The sequence below is a fragment of the Amblyraja radiata genome, chromosome 34 (assembly GCF_010909765.2).
Source record: "Amblyraja radiata isolate CabotCenter1 chromosome 34, sAmbRad1.1.pri, whole genome shotgun sequence".
Classification (NCBI taxonomy): Eukaryota; Metazoa; Chordata; class Chondrichthyes; order Rajiformes; family Rajidae; genus Amblyraja; species Amblyraja radiata.
Window position 1 is genome coordinate 16,741,974 of NC_045989.1, and position 21,885 is coordinate 16,763,858.

Sequence of the window (21,885 nt, forward strand, 5' to 3'; positions counted from 1 at the left end):
TAGCGACAAAATATAAAAATTACATGAACAATCCGTTTACAACTCACCTTGAGGCCTTTGGTGTGGATGTTGTCTATATTGACTTTAGCAAAAGTATGGTAGGTTGGTCCAGAAGGTGAGGTCAAATGGATCCAGGGTGAGGTAGTCGATTGTATGCAAAATTAGCTTGAAGGTAGGGGGTAGTGAGGCATTGTGGAGACCTTGCTTATTCAAACTGGCCTGTAGTAAGTGGTGTTCCACAGAGATTGGTGCTTGGTCCACAGCTGTTTGTTACTAACAGTTTGGATGAGAATGCAGATGGCATGTTTAGTAAGTTAGTGAATGACTCTAAAACAGGTGAGAGAGTGGATTGTGAAGAAGGTTATCTAAAATTACAATGGGTTTATAATCAACTGGTCCAATAGGCCAGGGAGTGGCAGATGGAGTGCAATTCTTATAAATGCCAGGTGTTGTATTTTGGTGGGCCAACCCAGGTCCTGATGTTCGGATGACTGTCCCATGCAGTGCTTAGTTTTGACAACAAATGCAGCCCAGTAGTTCTTTAAGTCTACACATACCTTTAAAGCCACATATCCACATTCTAACATTGGCCCCCTTTTCCACCACCATAACATTGCCTGACTGTGTTTTGCCACCACTCAGCTGTTTTGGAAACCTTTTCAATAACTTTGTTAGCCCCTTTGATTAATGCCTTGGCATGTTTTGCTACATTAGAGATGCTATGTAAATAGAAGTTGGTGGGGTCCAGTGGTAGAGTAGCTGCCTTACAGCGCCAGAGACCCGGGGTCAATCCTGACTACGGGTGCAGTCTGTACGGAGTTTGTACGTTCTCCCTGTTACTGTGTGGTTTTCCTCCATGTTCTACAGGCCAGTTTGAATAAGCACGTTCCACATTCCAAAGAGGTGCAGCTTTGTAGGTTAATTGGCTTCTGTAAAAGTGTCCCTAGTGTGTAGGATGGAACTAGTGTATGGGTGATCGCTGGTCGGAGCGGACTCGGTGGGCTGAAGGGCCTGTTTCCACGCTGTAACTCTAATCTAAACTAAATGTTATTCAGTTTCCAAAGCATTATTATGGTGTTTACATCAAGCTTTGATCAATTGACTGGCAGTGGGAAAGGTGTAAGAATCCATTGATTAGGCCAAGCACATCCACCATTGTGAGTAATTGTTTTGATGAGAGATTTGGTGCTGGTAGCAATAATATCAATGTTTACTGTCAATTCTTGGTATTGGTGGTGACTGGATTGAGGTAGTGTATGCCTCGTGATCTCAGTTTCCACGGATAAACCTGACGTGGGGCTCGAACAGATCTCCGAAGCTCTGGGTGAGGAAGGGAGGTTTGATGATGGCCTCAAGCTTCTTCAAAGCATTACCAATCACTGGTGAGGCTGGCTGGCACAGTGGCACAGCTGCCACCTCCCAGTTCCCAGTGACCCGGGTTTAATCTTGATCTCCCTCACTGTCTGTGTAGAATGTGTACGTTCACCCTGCCACTGTGACATTCCCCTTTTGTTTATGTCCACATTCTAAAGGTTTTGTGTGTTATCTGAGTCGATGTGCGTGTGATGCTGCTGTCTGCGAGATTTACATTGTACCCGCATCTCACTGTACTTGTGCACACCTGACAATAAATACTTGACTACATACCAGGACTGAGCTGAAGTGGAAGTGGTGGAGACGGATACAAGGACAATGTAAAAACAGTATATAGACAAGCTCGTGGGTCAGGCTGTACATAGAAGGTGATAAATTAAAGAGGTGGAAAAAAAACAGATCCCAAGCCAATGAGGAGAGAAAGATGTGATAAATTCCTTTAGTAAATGTTAATTCATAAGGTCAAAGTGATAGGGGCAGAATTGGGCCATTCGGCCCATCACGTCTATGCCATTCAATCATGGCAGATCTATCTCTCCTAACCCCATTCTCCTGCCTTCTCCTGACATAACTCCTGACGCCCGTACTAATCAAGAATCTATCTATCTCTGCTTTAAAAATATCCATTGACTTGGCCTCCACAGCCTTCTGTGGGAAAGAATTGCACAGTTACACCACTAAAGACATTCCTTCTCATCTCCTTGCTTAAGGAACATCCTTTAATTCTGAGGCTATTACCTCTAGTCCTAGACTCTCCCACCCAGTGGAAAATTAGTTTCAGAAACAAATTCTTGAGGCTCTAATCCTTGGAGCTGTGGAGCCAGAGTCATCAAGTGTATTCAAGGGTGACGTGTATGTATTTTACGAGAGTGTCGAGACTTACTGAGATTGGGTAACAAGGTGAAGTTGAGGCCAGTGGTCAGGTCAGCCATGGTCTTACTGAAAGGGTCAAGGGAGTTTTATTCTCATGTGTCCCGGATAGGACAATGAAATTCTTGCTTTCAACTCCAATCAACTCCAGGGGCAACGTGGCCTATTTGGGCTCTTACTTCTCATGTGACTGATACCCCCATGTTTGTCCACATTAAGAGTAAAGTTAGTAAATGTACCGCACTTGGGATGAAGATAGAGTTAAAGGCAGAGAGGTTCCATGCACTGAAATCCACATCAATATTAACAAGTAGCTGGACATTCCCTTATTCATTTTTCATTAAGATAGTGGCACCCATTTAACAAAAGGAAGAGCCTGCCTTTTGTATTGAGCTGCCTTGCCTTTTGTATCTGCTTTGGTACATTGAGGCAGGTGCGATGAGGCGTATACAATACCACAACATTAAGTACCATCCAGAAACGCAGTTTCAAAGTCCACATTGCAATCCTTGTGTAATGATCTGATTCACGCACACAATACAAACTGCACCCAGAATGATGCAAGTATTTTAATGTGCTTTCCACCGTCAATCTTGCATACGTACATATATAATGTTTGGGCCTCTGGCAGTGACTTCTCCTTTATCTCTTCTAAAAGGAATCGACTTTAAAATATTCCGTCAGTATTGGAGAGCGTATGGCGCAGTTTAATTAATGCACTGAAAATGATTCTCACAAAATCTAAGCACGTTAATCGGTGTCTTGTGCATCATCTATGACTAATATTTGAATGATTTGAAAATGATTATTGAAGAAATCCACAATGTTGGTTTAATTATATCGAGGTACATCCGCTGTTGTGTTTTTGTTTTTAAATAAATTGTATGCCTTTGGTATCAATGCCCTGGAAGAATAAACTTATATTTCAGGTAGACAAAAATGCTGGAGAAACTCAGCGGGTGCAGCAGCATCTATGGAGCGAAGGAAATAGGCAACGTTTCATCCCGAAACGTTGCCTATTTCCTTCGCTCCATAGATGCTGCTGCACCCGCTGAGTTTCTCCAGCACTTTTGTCTACCTTCGATTTTCCAGCATCTGCAGTTCCTTCTTAAACACCTTCAATGTTGGTCTCATACACCTTTGGCCTGGAATAATTCTCAATAACACTTGCATTCACATCATTATCTGCATAGCTTTGACCATACTGCATGCAGTGAGTTTGCTTAAACCTGAAAGCAAACACGTATTAACTTAGAATTACAACAAACACAAGTACATGATGTATTTGCACAAATTCAACAGAAAGATTCCATCTTGTTGCCTTGAACACCATCTCTCTATTCCCGCTTCTGTTCACCTGCAGTATTGCATGTTTAGATGATGAGTTTCCATTCTCCATCTGATCAAGAGCATGAGCGGGAGGTCTGTTTCTGGGGCTCTCTGGGTCTGGGATAGCCACGTCTCAAAGTGCTGCCATTTCACTCTGGGCTGCTTCCTCTTTTAACTCTGGAGAAGACGATGAATGGAGGCTTTAAGAAGGAACTGCAGATGCTGGAAAATCGAAGGTAGACAAAAATGCTGGAGAAACTCAGCGGGTGCAACAGCATCTATGGAGCGAAGGAAATAGGCAACGTTTCGGGCCGAAACCCTTCTTCAGACTGGAGGCTGTACTTTTCAAAGATGACCACCCCTCGCTAGACACGATGGCCACTCAATCAACACCTCCAGTTCGTGCATAGGTTTGATACTGAAAACCATCCATCGTATTCTGTGCTGTACCTCAGCAAGGATGTCAGTAGAGGGGGGGAAGATGTTTACAAATAGGGAGTTACTATCTCATACAGTGTGTATCGATGGGCCTGTGGTGGCATAAACGTGTATTAACGTGCCCCTCCATTTGTCATGGCATCTGCTGCACAGAGACAGGCCCTTCTGCCCACTCTGTACGGACTGTCCAACTCCCATTTACACTAAACCTACACTAATCTCATTTTATTCTCCTCCCGTCCCATTAATGCCCGAGATTCTACGCCTCTATAACCTACCAACTAGCTCATCTTTGGGATGTGGGAGAAAACTGGAGAACCCAGAGAAAACGCAACTGGTCACGGGAAGAACGAGCAGACTCCACACAGACAGCACCAGAGGAGAGAATCAAGCCCGAGTCACTGCAGCTGAAAGGCAGCAACTCTGCTGATGATCCAAATTGTGCTGTATTTTTCGTAGCGTTCTCGTCAGTAGCATTATACTCATTTCGACTCATTTTTTATCTCTTAATTGGCAAACTCTGCCTCCTGAATATTTACTTTATTCTGCTATGCGATCAGTATTAAAAACGTGAAGGCAAAGCATCTGTAGCTACCTCCGTGGAACGCACCTTCCCTGAGTGCTGGAAAGACCATTCTCGGTACTAACCTTGCAGAACTCTGCTGATGAAAATAAGCAGCCAAAAACATTCAAGCCTAATGAATAGAGAGGTTTCTGTGGACAAGGTGAAACCTGGAGCTTTGCCAGAGTATCTGTTGAAGTCTGCTGGCTCCTGTTTGTAGGCAAGCACAGATGTACACTTGAGTGGGTTTGGTGAGTGACATTGAGATGCCTGAGACTGTAAGCTTCTAACAGGAGAGCAAACACAGCCTTCTCCACACAGGAGAATGTGCTGAAAAATTGGGTCATTACATCCTCCACATGGGCAAGGGAAAAAGAACTAATCAATCACCAACCTCAGGTGGATTGTCCTGTCATTTACAACATGTGCACAGCAAGCTCAGATAGGCAAGGTGGAGCAGTGGCAAGCAAGATCCTGCTTGAATCAATATCCGAGTCCCTCTGCTCTCTGCATTAAAGTGTCAGCATAATAATGTCATCAAGTCATAGTAGCTGACTCAAATTTAGCTGGTGGGACAAAATAATTTTTACTTAAAGTACATTAAAAATATACTATTGTTAAATCAATGTATTCTACGTACACAAAAAATGCTGGAGAAACTCAGCGGGTGCAGCAGCATCTATGGAGCGAAGGAAATAGGCAACGTTTCGGGCCGAAACCCTTCTTCAGATGTATTCTATGTACTGTGGCAACATTCTTTATGGTGAAAGATTTTTTTTATTGGAATACAAATTAATCAGAAATCAGAAATGATTCCTTGACACGTCCAGAGCCGTGCCAGCGGGAAAGAACAAACGTTTTGCAAGATTGAGGATATTGAGCTGAGTGAAGGGTAGAGTTAATAACATGTTAGTCTAAAAACTTCATATAACTGAAGTAAAGTTGATTGTCCAAAACACATGAAGATGTGTGGGAGGTTCTGCATGATATAAGCGAGCACTAGATGGAAAGGGGGAGTTAAAGAGGTTTTAGACTTGTAATGTGTTTAAGAAGGAACTGCAGATGCTGGAAAATCAAGGGGACACAAAAATGCTGGAGAAACTCAGCGGGTGCAGCAGCATCTATGGAGCGAAGGAGATAGGCAACGTTTCGGAACGAAACGTTGCCTATCTCCTTCGCTCCATAGATGCTGCTGCACCCGCTGAGCTTCTCCAGCATTTTTGTGTACCTTAGACTTGTAATGTGTTTCTTTGCTGTCTAATGATCATGGGGTCAGTGACATGGGACCATTGGCTTAACACCATCTCCACCTGAGTGGGAGAAGGTATTGAGAGAAAGGAAGAGCCAGGAAGTTAAAGTCTGGCTCAGGACATTGCTGAAGGGAAGGCTACTGCGTCTTGGATGGGGAAACTGGATAGTTTTGTTTATTGTCACGTGTACCAAGGGACAAGTGAAAAGATTTTGTTTTTATGCAATCCAGTCAAAGAAACGACGATACGTGGATACAATCAAGCTATCCACAGTGCACAGATAAAGGATAAAAGTTACAACATTTAGTGCAGGATATAACTATGAAGTCCAATAAAGTCCGAATAAAGATTGTTTAAAGGTCTCCAGTGAGGTAGATGGGAGGTCAGGGCTGAACTTTAGCTAATGAGAGGACCTTTCAGTTGCCTGATAACAACTGGGAAGAAACTGTTCCTGAATCTGGACCAGAAATTGGTTTGAGTTTAAAGGAGATCGGGATCCATGGAGCGAACTACTTCAAGTAAATGTACACAACTGGCCAAACATCTCCGTAACAATGGCACAGTGGTAGAGCTACTACCTTACAGCGCCAGAGACCCGGGTTTGACCCAGGTGCTTGTCTGTATGGAATTTGTACGTTCTCCCCGTGAACTGCGTGCATTTTCTCTGGGATCTTCGGTTTCCACCCACACTCCAACGACGTACAGGTTTGTAGGTTAATTGGCTTGGTATAAATGTAAATTGTCCCTAGTGTGTGTAGGATCGTGTTAGTGTGCGGGGATCGCTGGTCGGTGCGGACTCGGTGGGCCAATGAGGCCTGTGTCTGCTCTGTTTCTCTTAACTAAACTAAGCTAAATGCTGGCAAGTGGGATTTGTATAGATAAACACCAGTCTATGTAGCAATCCATGGTCTAGTTGTCCAGTTTTCATGACCATTTTAGCAATAAATAATCTCATCAATGAATGAATGATGGTTCTGTAATTCCACATTTCCACAAAAGTTAGCACACAAAATCCGAAACAAAGCCAGGTACCTGAAGCAGTGAGGGAGTAACTCTACCGACAGCACCACCCTCACTCGTGAGCATACAGGCGTGTATTACCACTGCCCCACCCAATGGAATCAGGCCAACAGAATGTGTAAGAGAGAATTACCTGCAGTCATAGCTGATTTATTATTGTCACGTGTACTGAGATATAATTTGAGTCAAATTATACTATACATGAGTGCAATCAAACAGGTAGTGCAAAGAGAAAATATCCAGAGTGCAGACTACAGTGTTACAGTTGCAGAGAAACTGCAAGTAAAAAAGTACAATGTTTATAGTGAGGTAGGTTGGGAAATCAGGACCACAACCTAACTTATGAGAGGACAGTTCAGTAGTTTGATAACAGCAGGAATATGTTGAGAGAATGGAGCGGCTGGGCTTGTACACTCTGGATTTTAGAAGGATGAGAGGCAAACTTATTGAAACATGTATTATGAAGGGTTTGGACATACTAGAGGCAGGAAACATGTTCCCGATGTTGGGGGTGTCCAGAACCAGGGGCCACAGTTTAAGAGGTAAGCTATTTAGAACGGAGACGAGGAAACACTTTTTCTCACAGAGAGTTGTGAGTCTGTGGAATTCTCGGCCTCAGAGGGCGGTGGAGGCAGGTTCTCTGGATACTTTCAAGAGAGAGCTAGATAGGGCTCTTAAAGATAGCGGAGTCAGGGAATATGGGGAGAAGGCAGGAACGGGGTACTGATTGGGGATGATCAGCTATGATCACAATGAATGGCGGTGCTGGATCGAAGGGCCGAATGGCCTACTCCTGCACCTGTTGTTTATTGTCTATTGAAAGAAGCTGTTCCTGAATCTGGTGGTACTTGCTTTTGTATCTTTTAAGTCCCTGGAAAATGTGTGCTGCTTCCCATCTCTCAGGAGGTGTGTGTGGTATGTGTGGTGTGTGTGGTGTGTGTGTCTATAAAGACAGCAGTGATGAAGAAAGTAACTGTGCCTTCAGTCTGCCAGAGTAACCTCTGGACCATTAACAATGAGGCTGTTTACAGATCAACACCTCTAATCTGGCGCAACAGGTAGAGCTGCTGCCACATGTTGCCAGAGACCAAGGTTCAATCCTGACCTGTACATTCTCCCCGTAATAGTGTGTTTTCCTCCCACACCTCAAATTTGTGCGGTGTTTTAGACTAATTAGCCTCTGTAAAATTGCTCCCAGCGTATAGGGTATGGATGAAAAAGTGGGATAACACAGATCTAGTGTGAATGGATGATCAATGGATAGCATGGACATGGTGGGCCAAAGGGCCTGTTTCCCTGTTGTGTTTCTAAAAGAACTCAACCACAGTGGCACTGTCTCCTTGCGCTTCTGAGAACTGGATTACCTACAGCAGGCATCTCAAGGCAATGGAAAAGTATCAGTAAACCCTCTCTCTGTATAAACCTCCCCGTACACTGGGAGAATAAGCAAAGCTGTGTCAGCGTCTTCTCCCAGGCCAATGTTCCCAGCAACTGAAGCCCAGGTTAATCTGCTGCATTGCGCAGGTCACTTTGTTTACCATGTTGCCACCGACTCCCAGGAACCTCTGGCCCATGACTGCTCAACGTGGAGAAGGAGTATTAAAACTTTTATTGGGAACCCAAGGTTATTGTTTGGGAACACACAGAAGCCCAGTGTAAATTGCTAAAGGGACATCACATCGCCAACTACTGATCAGCTGCCTTCTTAGACGTCTGTGGATGAGTCTGTAATTCCCGCACTGGCCACAGATCCCACTGAACCAGAGTGAACGCAAGTCATCCATCCCAAGAGACTGTCCAAGTACAAGACTCATTTCATAATCACATTCTGAATCTCCTTCCCATTGTGTGCCCCGTGGTTTCTATCCGTAGCGCCGATAACTTGCAGTAATCTTGCGTCAGTTCTTGCGTCAGCAAGATGATCCCCATAATGGCGTCTGTTGCAAAAAGATCAGATATTTGAATGCAGTTTGAATGCAGAATGCAGGGAGCAGGTGGACAGACTTGGATTGTTCTCTCTAGAACATTGGAGGCTACAGGGAGACCAGATAAACGTATATAAAATTATGACAGCTACAGATAGGGTAGACATTCAGAACCTTTTACATAGGATGGAAAAAAATCAAGTACTAGAGGGCATGACTTTAAGGTGAGGTGAGGGCCTGGAGTGTGTTGCCAAGGTTGAGGCAGATACAACAGTACGATTGTGGCAATAAAGACACTTTTGGACAGGCATATGGATATGCAGGAAAATGGAGGAATATGGATTATGTGCAGGCAGATCAGGGTTGGTCTTGGTTTAATGTTTGGCTCGGACGTTGTCCGTGTCCTTGCACTGTATTCTTCTATGGTCTATTAATCTCACTACTCCTCACACTGATGTTCCTTCAAAGGTCACCTAATGCAACAAAGAATGTAGTTTTAGTCTGCCCCATTACGGGTTGAAATATTTTCAGCACATATACATACCTTAAAATTAATCAGCATGTGGATTCAGAAACACCTTTATGTAATTGAAAGACTCATTAAACAGGAAATGTAAAACATTCAAAACATTTCTACAGCGATACTAAAGAAGCTACACAAATACTTTGGGCATTTACACATCAAATACAGGTTTGGTTTAGTTCATTATTGTCACGTGTACGGTACAGTGAAAAGCTTTTGTTTGTGTGCTATTGATGAGGCTACCATGGTACTGGTGGAATCTTCAGACGTGGGGCCTGAGGCAAAGGGAATTGGTTGCTGAATAGTGCCCTGTTTATATATCATGAGTCCCTAGTCTTCCCCAGCATTGCTGCCTTGGGCAATGTAACAGGACCCCACTACTCCCGGAGTTAAGCTGCATGTAGTGGCGGAAAACCCGGGGGGGCCAGAGGGGACACGCCCCCCCCCATGTTTTGAGAGGTGGGCGACATCCCCGCCAGGTTAACCTGCCTGGGCTTGCAGGAAATATGGCCAGCGCGGAGAAGCAGCGCTGGTATCCCGTCAGTCCAGACAGGGCTGTAGTTAACCCGGTGAGACAGGCACAGTTGAGCTGCATTTAGCGCTGGATTGAGCCTCCGAAGCCCCGAGCACGCGGGTGTGTGTGAGTGTGCGCATGCGTGCGCGGCAGCCAAAAAATCGTGTCCCCCCGTCCCCTCCATGTTTTGATAGTGAGTACCGCTCTTGGTGGTAAGATTGGGCAGATGAAGGGAGGAACACGGTCACAGTGAAATGGACCCATTGCCATCAGCCCCACACCCTCTCACCCCCAATGCAAGAACCCCTCAGTACTCTCATCCCCCATAGACTACAATCCCATCCTCTCACCCACAACCCCCACACCCCATGATGGTATGTGTTGAAACCTGAATGTCAGTGGACCAGATAATAAAACATTGAACGATTCTTACATTCTATTTTTAACAGCTGAAAATATGTGGACCAGCAAGTCGTCTGGCAGTTTCCATTGCGTTGGTTCTGGACCAACAGAGAGTACAATAATTATAAATTGTCAGCACATGGACTTTGCTTACTCAACCCAGCTGGTTAAACCTGATTATCTTGAAACAACGTCAGAAATTAAAATTAATTTATTTTCTCCCTTTCCCTGTTTTGAAGAAGAATCTGCGATCTGAAATGTTTACCCTTGTTTCTCTTTCTCTCTCCACGGACGCTGCCTGTTTCTGACATTTATTTCTTTATTCCACCATTTCCAATGCAGACAGCATGGCAGTCGCCCACTTACATGATCAACCAGCACAAAAACTCTTTTCATTGACTTACAGCCAAAGTCTACGTACACAAGGAGACACACGAGACCACAGATGATGGAACCTCGAGCAAAAAAACAAACTGCCGGGGAAAATCAGTGGGTCAGGCAGCATCTGAGATTGGAAATGGAAATGACATTTCAGACCATGACCCTTCTTCAGACATGTGGAGTAGAGGGGAGATAGCTGGTAGAAAGATGCGAGGGGAAGGGGTGGGAAAAGAGGTGGCGGGTCAGGAAGAGTTAATTGGAAGACGAGAGAAGGGTGGAGATAGAAAGGAGCTGGAGGCGGAGAAGGCAATAGGGTGCAGGTGTTGGACTCTAGATCTGGAAGGAATGTAGGGAGTGAAATATAGAATGAGAGGGAGGGAGAGTGGGTGGAATTGAACCCTCCCTGCCCACAAAAACCTTGCCTTCCACTCTCACACCCTCGTCACCCAGTTATTTTTCCTTCCACCCACTCATCTCCTATCCCTCACACTCCATTTTCCCTCCCCTCTCCCCCCACCTATCCACCATCCCTCCCTCTGGTTTTACATTCCACTCCACACTCGCCTTCCTCGTCAGTTTCTGCAATCTAAACCCTTTTGTCTTCTCCATCTCCAGCCTTGGTTAGTATCTCCATCGTCCCTCGTCCTCCTGACTCGATCCTCCCCTGGATCCACCTGTCAACTTGCCAGATCTTCACCCACCTCTTTCCATCAGATATCTCCCCTCTACTTCATCAGACTGAAGGGTCCTGACCCAAGACATTATCTGCCCACTTCTCTCCACAGATGCTGCCTGATCCGTTGTGTAACACTAGCATTTTATTTTCTGCTCTGTGTATACAAGCCTGCTGAAACCAGTCTGTACCATGTAAATGTTTGCTGTAGTTTAAACTCAAATGTGCAAATCATATGACAAGCTTATTCACATTCTCCTCTGACTGCACCCATTCCTTCCTCCGGCTTCACGATTTGCAACTCTTCATTCAGTCGCACAGCAATCTCTGGCCTTTATTCCAACCATGCGGCTATCAACCCCGCCTCCGCCCCGCCCCCTCGCCTATGTCCACCTATTGCCTTCCACACTTTGTCCAGCCCCTGCCTCTTCTTTTCCCAGCTTTCTCCAAGTCAAGTCAAGTTTATTCGTCACATACACATACGAGATGTGCAGTGAAATGAAAAGTGGCAATGCTCGCGGACTTTGTGCAAAAAGACAAACAAACAAACAACCAAACAAACTACACACAGAATGTAACAGAATCACATTTTCTTTTTCATATTAAATATTGTGGGCGGAAGGAAAAAAGGGGAAAAAACAGCAATTTAAAAAAAAAAGCAGTAAAGTGGTGCAGTAAAGTTAGCCCCTGGTGAGATAGGAGTTTACAGTCCTAATGGGCTCTGGGAAGAAGCTTCTTCTCAACCTCTCTGTTCTCACAGCATGGCAACGGAGGCGTTTGCCTGACCGTAGCAGCTGGAACAGTCCGTTGCAGGGGTGGAAGGGGTCTCCCATGATTTTATTGGCTCTGGAGTTACACCTCCTGATGTATAGTTCCACAACCCGCATCCTCCCAACTAACTAACCAAGGCCTAGTAGGGTATCTCCCTCCTGAAGCAGAAACAACACTCTGAATGGTCTCACAAGCAGAGCAGTGGGAGCAACAAGCCTGCAATATTTGCAGTCCATTTGGAAGAGTCGCTCTTGGGAGATGGAATGAGGGACCTTTGAAATCGTGTGATCTTAATTGTATTTGGCCATGGATGGATGGGACAGTTAGCCTGTTGCTTTGCTTACATTTGGTTCTCATTTGTGGGATTTTAGTGCATCTGTTTCTTCACCAGTTCGTTATTTGGTCAGGCCCATTGCTAGGATGGGAGTGACTCTGACAATATCTTTCGCCCTCGGAGGTCATCTGAATGTCCTGCAACAATTTGCACCTGTATCAGCGGCAGCCTGACCTGACCCACTGTGGCTCGGCTGTGCAGCCATTGCTGCTGCAATGTGGTCACAGCTGATAAACTATACAGTGTTTTCCCAAGACTACATCATGGCAATGTGAGCAGGTTTGGTCTCCAGAAGGATATGTTTATCTTGAAGCCGGTGCAATGTAGATGCATCAGACTGATTCCTGGGATGAAAGTGTCGAAGAGAGGACCAAGTAAAAGGTTTTCTACAGAGTAAGAAAGTGGGATGTGTTGCCATTGAGATCTGCAAGCTTCCGAGGGAGCCGCTGAGGTAAATACTGTTAGGTCATTTCCATTAACTGCAGAGAGGAGAGATGGGAGAAGGGGCAAGTCTCTCAAGTTTGGAGTGGAGGAGAGCTTCCCTTGTGCACAGGATTGAAATCTATTGATTTTCTTACTTGGGGCATTGAAGGCTGCTCAGTCACTTGCCGTGTTTATGGCTCGGAATCTTGGACTCAGAGAATGTGGTGATTAGGTAGGAATGTTGATAAGACACAATGGCAGAGTAGATGTGACCAAATCTGCTCGTGTTTCTGAAACACTTGGTGATTTTTGAATTTACCTCAGGTTGAAGGTTAACATTACATAACATCACAAGCAGAATTTCCCTACACGGTGGAACTGAGGTTTATATGGTCTAGGTTGTTAATCTGCAATGCAAATTCCCTTGTAGCTACCATAGTTACATCATGGCATGAAAGGTCAGTGTTAAAGCTTTAAATCACCACATCCTCTGAGTCCAAGATTCCAAGCCAAGTGACTGAGCAGCCTTCAACGCCCCAAGTAAGAAACTCAATAGATTTCAATCTTGTGCACAAAGGAAACTCTCCTCCACTTCAAAAGGCAAACTGGTGGAAGAACTGAGCAGGTCAGGCAGCATCTGCGGAAGGAAATGGACAGATGACAATTCGAGTTGGGTCCTTTCTTCAGACTGATCAAAGTCAGTATTAACATTGGCTGCTGTGGAATGCTGCTGTGGGCTCAGATAGTGAGTGCAATGTGGGACACAGTCTCCTGGAACTGGTACATCTCAGCCTTAAATCTCTTGGATATGCTGAGCTGTCTGATCAAAGCCAGGGGGCACTGGTGACTTCAAGATCGATATAGAGAGCAATCCAAAAGGGAAAGAATAAGTTTTGGTCTCCTAATCTGAGGAAAGACATTCTTGCCATAGAGGGAGTACAGAGAAGGTTCACCAGACTGATTCCTGGGATGTCAGGACTTTCATATGAAGAAAGACTGGATAGACTCGGTTTGTACTCGCTAGAATTTAGAAGATTGAGGGGGGATCTTATAGAAACCTACAAAATTCTGAAGGGGTTTGACAGGCTAGATGCAGGAAGATTGTTCCCGGTGTTGGGGAAGTCCAGAACAAGGGGTCACAGTTTAAGGGTAAGGGGGAAATCTTTTAGGACCGAGATGAGGAAAACATTTTTCACACAGAGAGTGGTGAATCTCTGGAATTCTCTGCCACAGAAGGTAGTTGAGGCCAGTTCATTGGCTATATTTAAGAGGGAGTTAGATGTGGCCCTTGTGGCTAAAGGGATCCGGGGGTATGGAGAGAAGGCAGGTACAGGATACTGAGTTGGATGATCAGCCATGATCATATTGAATGGCGGTGCAGGCTCGAAGGGCCGAATGGCCTACTCCTGCACCTATTTTCTATGTTTCTAAGAACACCTTAGGAATTGGAAGAAGGAAAATCTGGATGCAATACTGCAGGTGAACAGAAGCGGGAATAGAGAGATGGTGTTCAAGGCAACAAGATGGAGACTTTCTGTTGAATTTGTGCAAATACATCATGTACTTGTGTTTGTTGTAATTCTAAGTTAGTACGTGTTTGCTTTCAGGTTTAAGCAAACTCACTGCATGCAGTATGGTCAAAGCTATGCAGATAATGATGTGAATGCAAGTGTTATTGAGAATTATTCCAGGCCAAATGTGTATGAGACCAACATTGAAGGTGTTTAAGAAGGAACTGCAAATGCTGGAAAATCGAAGGTAGACAAAAGTGCTGGAGAAACTCAGCGGGTGCAGCAGCATCTATGGAGCGAAGGAAATAGGCAACGTTTCGGGCCGAAACCCTTCTTCATTGAAGGTGGTTTGGTTCCAGTAGCAAACATTTCAGAGGTGGGAAGAACAGTTTGTAGCGAAGGGGTTTAGAGATGAGAGCGCTAAGAAAATTAAGAAAATTAGTTCATCTTTATTTAATTAAATGTATAAATATTTATGTCCACAATTAATAACTGGTAATTTCATGAGATTATTTCTGTATAAAGGGTAAGCAGAGCAGCATTTATCTGTGAGTGGAGGTGGTGGAAGCTGATATGATAACAAGATTGAAAAGACATTTAGCCAGGCACATGAACAGCAGGGAATTGAGGGATAAGGACCAAATGCAGCCATCGTGTTAAGATTAGTTAAGTAGGCATGTTTGGCACAGAGATGATGGGTCGATGGGCTTGTTCCTGTGCTTCACGGGATATGGGGAGAAGTCAGGAACAGGGTACTGATTGTGGACGATCAGACATGATCACAGTGAATGGCGGTGCTGGCTCGAAGGGCCGAATTGCTTACCCCTGCACCTATTGTCTATTGTTTGTTGTTCTAACTGAAGTGATTAAGTGGCCTGTCATTTCTTGCAGCCTCTTCACAATGGCTTTGGTTCATCCTCCACTCCCAAAGGCACGGTGTACGGCGTGGTGCAACGAGCTGACACTGATAAAGCGGAGGTGGTTGTGTACGAATGGTCGGTTAATCAGCTGAAAGAGGAAATGAAATACATCAAGGAGGTAGGTGATGGTTGATGATAACTCTGGGGTTTGTTTCTGGTCCATGGGCACTGTTTGTTCAAAGGTTAAAATCCACGACAGTTCAGAAGTCGCCAAGTGAAGATGGTTTCACAGCCCGGGACTCAGAGGCAGCTTTCCATCAGGTTACAGTGAAGAGTTGCCTGACAGCAGGTGGCTTCAGCTGGGGGTAAACAGGCGGCTGAGATCTTCCTCCCAGTGGAGGGAAATGGACTGGCAACACCAGGTGAGGATCATTCATCAGGATCCTGACCCAAAACATCATCTTGTCTGAATTCCTCCAGCACTTTGCTTTCAGCATAAAAACAGCAGAGGGATTTCAAATTGATTTCTTAAATGTTGAAGTCCTTTTGAACATTGGTTTGGTCCAGATGTATCCACATGCACCCTTGCAGTCAGACCCAGCCTGTGGTCCTGAGAGGAGTCTGAGGAGGAAACAAGAAGTCTTGCGGAAAAAGTGCAAGACTGTATCAAACCTGTAGCATGTCCCAGACACTCCTTGTTCACCACAAAGAGATTGATACCTCTCTACACAACGTCTACCAGCTTTGCATCAGGGTAAAGGGCCAGTCCCACTTTCACGGCCTAATTCACGACCTCTGCCGAGTTTGCCCTTGACTCATACTCGCAGCATGGTCGTCACGAGGTCGTAGGTGGGTCGTGATGCTAGTTGTAGGTACTCGTGGCATCAAGTAGGTCGGGGCGTTTTTCTAGCCTGATGAAAAATGTCCACGAGTAAAAAAAGGTGGTGAATTAGGTCGTGAAAGTGGGACAGGCCCTTAATTCTACACACATCAAACGCGGTGTTGGCGGGCCAGAAAAGTTGCTTGCAACGAGGGACTGACATCCAGGTAAAAAAACTAAAGCTGGCATTTTAAGAAGGAATCGAACCTTGCTGTAAAAAGAAAGAAAAAAATTGCAGTTGCCTCAACTTGATTGGCGCACAGCAATATTGAAAAGGACTCTAACATTTAAGAAATCAATTTAAAATTATCTCGCTGTTAAACTAAAAGCAAATTGCTGGAGGAAATTTGCTCAGCAAATCAGGCGGCATCTATGGAGGGAAATGGACCGACAATGTTTCCAGTCAGGACCTTTCTCCAGCTTGATGAATGGTCCAGACCTGAAACGCCATCTGTCCATTCCCCCCATGGATGCTGCCTGACACGCTGCGTTCCTCCAGCAGTTTGGTTCTCCAGACCCCAGCACTTGCAATCTCTTGTGTCTCTGCTGTTATTGTTGTTGAATAACAATGCAATTCGGTGCACTGTGATGAGATGGTGGGGCTGCTGGTGTGAGATATATCCCACACTGACAACCTCCACACCGTGTCCACTTCAGTGCCAGTACCAATGCCTGTTTTCTGGGTCCGATGGAGGTTAAAAATGGGTTTATAAAGACAGTGTAAGAGAGATGGCCTGGAGGAGTTCATGCACCCGCCACCCTGGTGAGCCCAAGATCACATGCAGCAGGGTTGGAGAGGCAGAGAGAACAATTTAATTCTAGTTCTCTGACCCACCTGTCCCTGGCCATAGAATCATGGCTAAGATTTATCTGCAAGTTATTCCTTTAGAAAAAGGTGAGAGAAATTCTCTGACTTAAAGCCGGTTGTTGAAGAGAGCGTGTCCCCGTGTTGATGGACGTGTGTCTGTTTATCAGGTGCGGCAGTCACTGGAACAAGTCCGAAAGCAAATGTTTGGCGAGTTCAACGGGATGAAGGAGAAAATGCAGCAGCTGACAGATGAAATGAAGGTGAGTGGAGACAACTACATGGCCTCTACCTGCGGTCATGTCATCTCCAACAGATACAGATACAACCAATGGTGCAGCTCTTCCCCACCTGGAATCATAGCTCTGGGCTTGCTCCCCAAGGCAAGCTTTAGCCTTTGTGAATGGATCAGTACTTCACATGATTTCACAAGCAACCAAGTCAGGAAGAATGTTTAACAGGCAAATATTTCACTCCCTTAGTCAATGTCTAGTCTGAAGAAGGGTCCCGACCCGAAACGTCACCTATTCATGTTCTCCAGATATGCTGCCTGACCCACAGAGTCAATCCAGCACTTTTTTGTTTGTTTGTTTGTCAACCAGCATCTGCAGTTCCTTGTATCTCTCGTCAATGTGTAATGCTTTGATTCACTTCCCAATCCCAGGAAAACTCAAGTTGGGTTCTCCTCCAGGAGTTTTTCCTACACTTGGGCAGCCGACAGGGTTCCCCAGCGAACAAAGTGCAGAGTTACAGGGCACACTCATGATCTCCTCCCTCAAGTTAAGGGCTCACATCTCTACCTCCACCCACTGAAAGTCCTCAATGTTCACTCCTGCCGACCTGCCCACACATGGCTCAAGATGTCTCCATAAATTCTGCTGCATAACTGCCTTAAAACTTACATTTAAAAAACCCAGATGATTTTATATCCAAAGTAGCTGGCAATAATACTGATTGTGGATGATCAGCCATGATCATATTGAATGGCAGTGCTGGCTCAAAGGGCCAAATGGCCTACTCCTGCACCTATTGTCTATTGAGTCTTCATTTACATTGTTCCAATTTTGTTATGGGTGTGTTGAATGCATGTTTTAAATGTTTGAGAATAAGATGCACTCCCTTTTTGAAAATAATGTTGAGAAGAAAATATGAAGTTATTTCATGAATGTTAAAAGAAAGGCGGGCACATGTTTGTGACATTTTTTGTGAGGGTGAAGCATTTGGTGTGCACCTTCCTTCAGTCAGAATTTGCAATCTATGACAAAGTGTCTCAGCAAATATCAGCAAAACATAATGTTCCAGTTTGTCCTGGTATACAAGGAGGGCATCATAGTTGAAGATTTAAGAAATACTGGCTCCTTGTAAAGCAGCTTCCATGCTCAGATACCATTACAAGTACTAACAATAGCTAATTCCGTAATATCTTCATTTGATTCATTCTTTGAGTCAAGAGAATCAAGAATGTTTAATTGTCAACAGAACAATGACATTCTTCCAACAGCAGCTTAAAGGGCATGTGAACACAATGCAAATAGATAATATATATTAGACAAACATTCAAAAAAATTAATAATCCCAATACTAGTGCAAAAGGCCCAAAGTCCTCAGTGCAACCAAAGACTGTCCATAGTTGAAAGTTGAGGTTAGTGTTATGTGGTGTTCAAGAACTTGATGGTTGTTGGGAAGAAGCCATTCGTGAACTTGGTGGTCATGGTGTTAAATGGCCTTCACTGGCAAAGTCAACATTGAAGGGTCTCGACACAAAACGTCACGCATTCCTCTCCAGAGATGCTGCCTGTCCCGCTGAGTTACTCCAGCATTTTGTGTCTACCTTAGATTTAAATTCAGAATTTATTTAATTGGAATTTAAATTCCCGATAAATACCACTTGATAGCAAAGTCAACATTTATTGCTCATCTCTAATTGCCCTCAGTAAAGTTGTAGATGTTTTAAAGCTCTATTTTTGTATTCTATCTATATTTGTAAGATGGAGATTGACAGATTCTCGATTAGTACGGGTGCCAGGGGTTATGAGGAGAAGACAGGAGAATGAGGTTCAGAGGTAAAGATAGATCAGCCATGATTGATTGGCAGAGTAGACTTGATGGGCCGAATGGCCTAATCCTGCTCCTATCGCTTATGAGCTCTATAGTGCTTCTGGTGAAGGTACAGTAACAGCTCAGCTGGGGAGGGATTCTCCGGATTTGGAATTGGTGAGCATGAAGAGTGGTGACCAGCAAGTCTGTACCTTAGTTTGTACCTAGGAGGGTGCCATGCAGTAGATGGTGTTCCCATTTGCCTTAAACGCAACGGTAGAGGTTCTAAGTTTAGGAGGTGTTGAGAGCGTAGCCTAGGTGTGTAACTGCAGACTATTTTGCAGATGGTACACGCTGCACCCATCGTGTAGTGGGAAACGGATATCGGGGCTGTCTGGGGAATTTTCATAAACCTGCTTTTCAGCTACAATGACTGACAGTCTGCAACGGTCCTCAGTTGTATGGAGACAATGTGCCATCTGCTGGAGGTGATGGGTATTTCTGCCTCTTAACTCCAGCAATAGACTGTGTTAAAGTGGAGGCAAAGAAGGAAACATTAGAGCAGCTGGAATATCAAATACCACTATCCAGTGGTATTTATTGGGAATTTAAATTCCAATTAAATAAATTCTGAATTGAAATCCAAGGTAGACACAAAATGCTGGAGTAACTCAGCGGGACAGGCAGCATCTCTGGAGAGAAGGGATGGATGGGTGACTTTTTGGGTCGAGACTCTTCTTCAGTTGCCTTTACCAGTCTGTTGCTGTTATTGATGGAAACCTTGCCCGTACCTAAGTAACTCTAACCCTCAGTTCTCAAGAAGACTGATCCCATCACCCAAACAAGGGACGGACAATAAATGCAATCGCTGTCCCCGCTCTCCAAATCCTGTGAATTAATAACAAACTGTATGGTTAATGAGCGAGCAACAAACTGCTGGAGTAACGCGCGCGGCAGGAAGAAGGATCACGTTCTCAAACCTCCATCTCCCCCCACGGATGCTACCTGACCCGCTGAGTTCCTCCAACAATTTTAGCTCAAGATTCCAGCATCTGCAGGCTCTTGTGCCTCCAACATGGTTAATCACTTTCTTCAGGCTTTTTAGTGCAGGGTTGTACGACAGAGATAGGACCGAGATGGGGCCATTCAGCCCCTTTTGCCTGCTCTCCCACTCAGTGAGATCGTGGATAATCTTCTACCTAGGCACCACTTACTGAAATAACCACACATCACTTATCCACTTTAATATCCACACATCTCAATTCTTGTCTTGAATATACTCCATGACTTGCCCTCGGGTGAAGAATTCTAAAGATCAACAGCACCCAAGGTGGAGACATTTCCTTTAATCTCCCTTTGACTGGCTGATCCCTTATTTTGAGTCTCCTGCCTCTGGTTTGAGACACCGCAGCCTGGGAGACAGTCTAACATATTCATCCCTGACCCAGATACAGGTCCTCTGGCCTACACACTCCCTGCTCACTAGCTTTGTGACTGCACACTGTTGCCGCCCTAATATCCCGTTGATTTCCAGCACTGTCTCCGACCACATTTTATCTGTGTTTGCTTTGTTGTTACCTTCTCCCGGCTAACAATGATCGATTCTACATTTTCCTTGCTCTCCATTCCCTTTATCCTGCTTTCACACCTTACACATCGTTATCCATGTATCTCCCGCTCACCTGATATCAGTCTGAAGAAGGGTCTCGACCCGAAACGTCACCCATTCCTTCTCTCCAGAGATGCTGCCTGTCCTGCTGAGTTACTCCAGCTTTCTGTGTCTATCTCCGGTTTAAACCAGTATCTGCAGTTCCTTCCCACACTCCTCAACATTGTGATTAATGGGAGGCGGCTCTTTGATTGTGGCAGCAAATCTCCAGTGCACACCCTGGTAGAACAAAGTGCCAAGGCGCAAAAGTGCAAAACCACAGGATTTGACCAATATTTTTTTAATTCATAAGCAGACTAAATGACATATACCCTCCATCTCTTGGAGCTAGACTACACCATGTACTGCACTGGTCCCTGTCTGCTGGAACCAGGGTGCACCATTCCTGGTGCTACTCCAACATTGTATTGCTGTTCCCTCGCTGTAACTGGGTCAATGTCCAAGAACTCTCTTTGACAGCAGGATGGTAGTAGAAGCCCCTCGCCTTCCCAAAGGGGTTAGTCCGGGACAGTGTAAGTCGGCCTCACCGGGGTTTGGCCATGCCAGAGATGAATAAAATTGAAGATCAGCGTGGGGATTTCTGAGCCTGGCTGGAATTCTCTCCACGGTAGTCGCGGACAGTTAGATCTTTCAAGACAGGGATGAAGAGATTTTCAAATGAGGGAACAGCGAGCCAGTGCGTGTGTGTGGATGAAGTTGCGGAGCTGCTGTAGTCGAACCTGAAAGTCCCACTGCACCCGAACTGTCTGTAGATTTAGCATCATCCTAGAAGGGTAGTCAGTGTAAATTGTCCCTGGCGTGGAGCTGAGTAGAAGAATGTGAGTGTGAGTATGTGTGTGTGTGTGTGCGGGAGGATGGAGGGAAGAGGGAAGGGAAAGGAAGGGGGTCGGCACAAAAAAAAATGGGATGAGTGTAAAGTGAGGGTGGGCATGGACTCATTGGGCTGAAGGGACTGTTCCCCTGCTGTATTACACTGTCCAATATAATCAGCTGGAGAGGTGGAACAGCTCCCCAGTCGAGAAGCTGCTCCTCATTTATACGTTCGTATGATTCAGTTCCTCAGATGTGGGGATTGGGGCTGCAGATGCAGGAAGTGTTGGATTGCTGGCCAGCCAGTGGGGACGCTGAGCTCCACAACTACCAGCCGGGCCAAGAGCCTGCAGGCACAGCGCCGATTGGCCCCAGCTGTGTTCCCTGCCCCGCTGCACATTTCCAGCTGTTCCCACAGCTGCCTGGTCTTCCTGGTTGAACCCCTTCCTGGCCAATAACGTTTCAAGATTGGAATCCCCCGAACCACCAGGGAATCAACATACTTTGATAAAACATTTTCACAT

General features: G+C 45.1%; 1 protein-coding gene across 1 annotated transcript in view; it reads left to right on the forward strand.

Annotated features, from left to right (window-relative positions):
* LOC116991643 (myocardial zonula adherens protein) overlaps positions 1 to 21,885 on the forward strand; it is a 54,631-nt gene that overhangs the window by 3,096 nt on the left and 29,650 nt on the right. The window contains exons 3-4 of the mRNA XM_033050408.1: positions 15,192 to 15,338; positions 17,016 to 17,108. Coding sequence (XP_032906299.1) covers positions 15,192 to 15,338; positions 17,016 to 17,108 — 240 coding nt within the window. The remainder of the gene's footprint in view (positions 1 to 15,191; positions 15,339 to 17,015; positions 17,109 to 21,885) is intronic.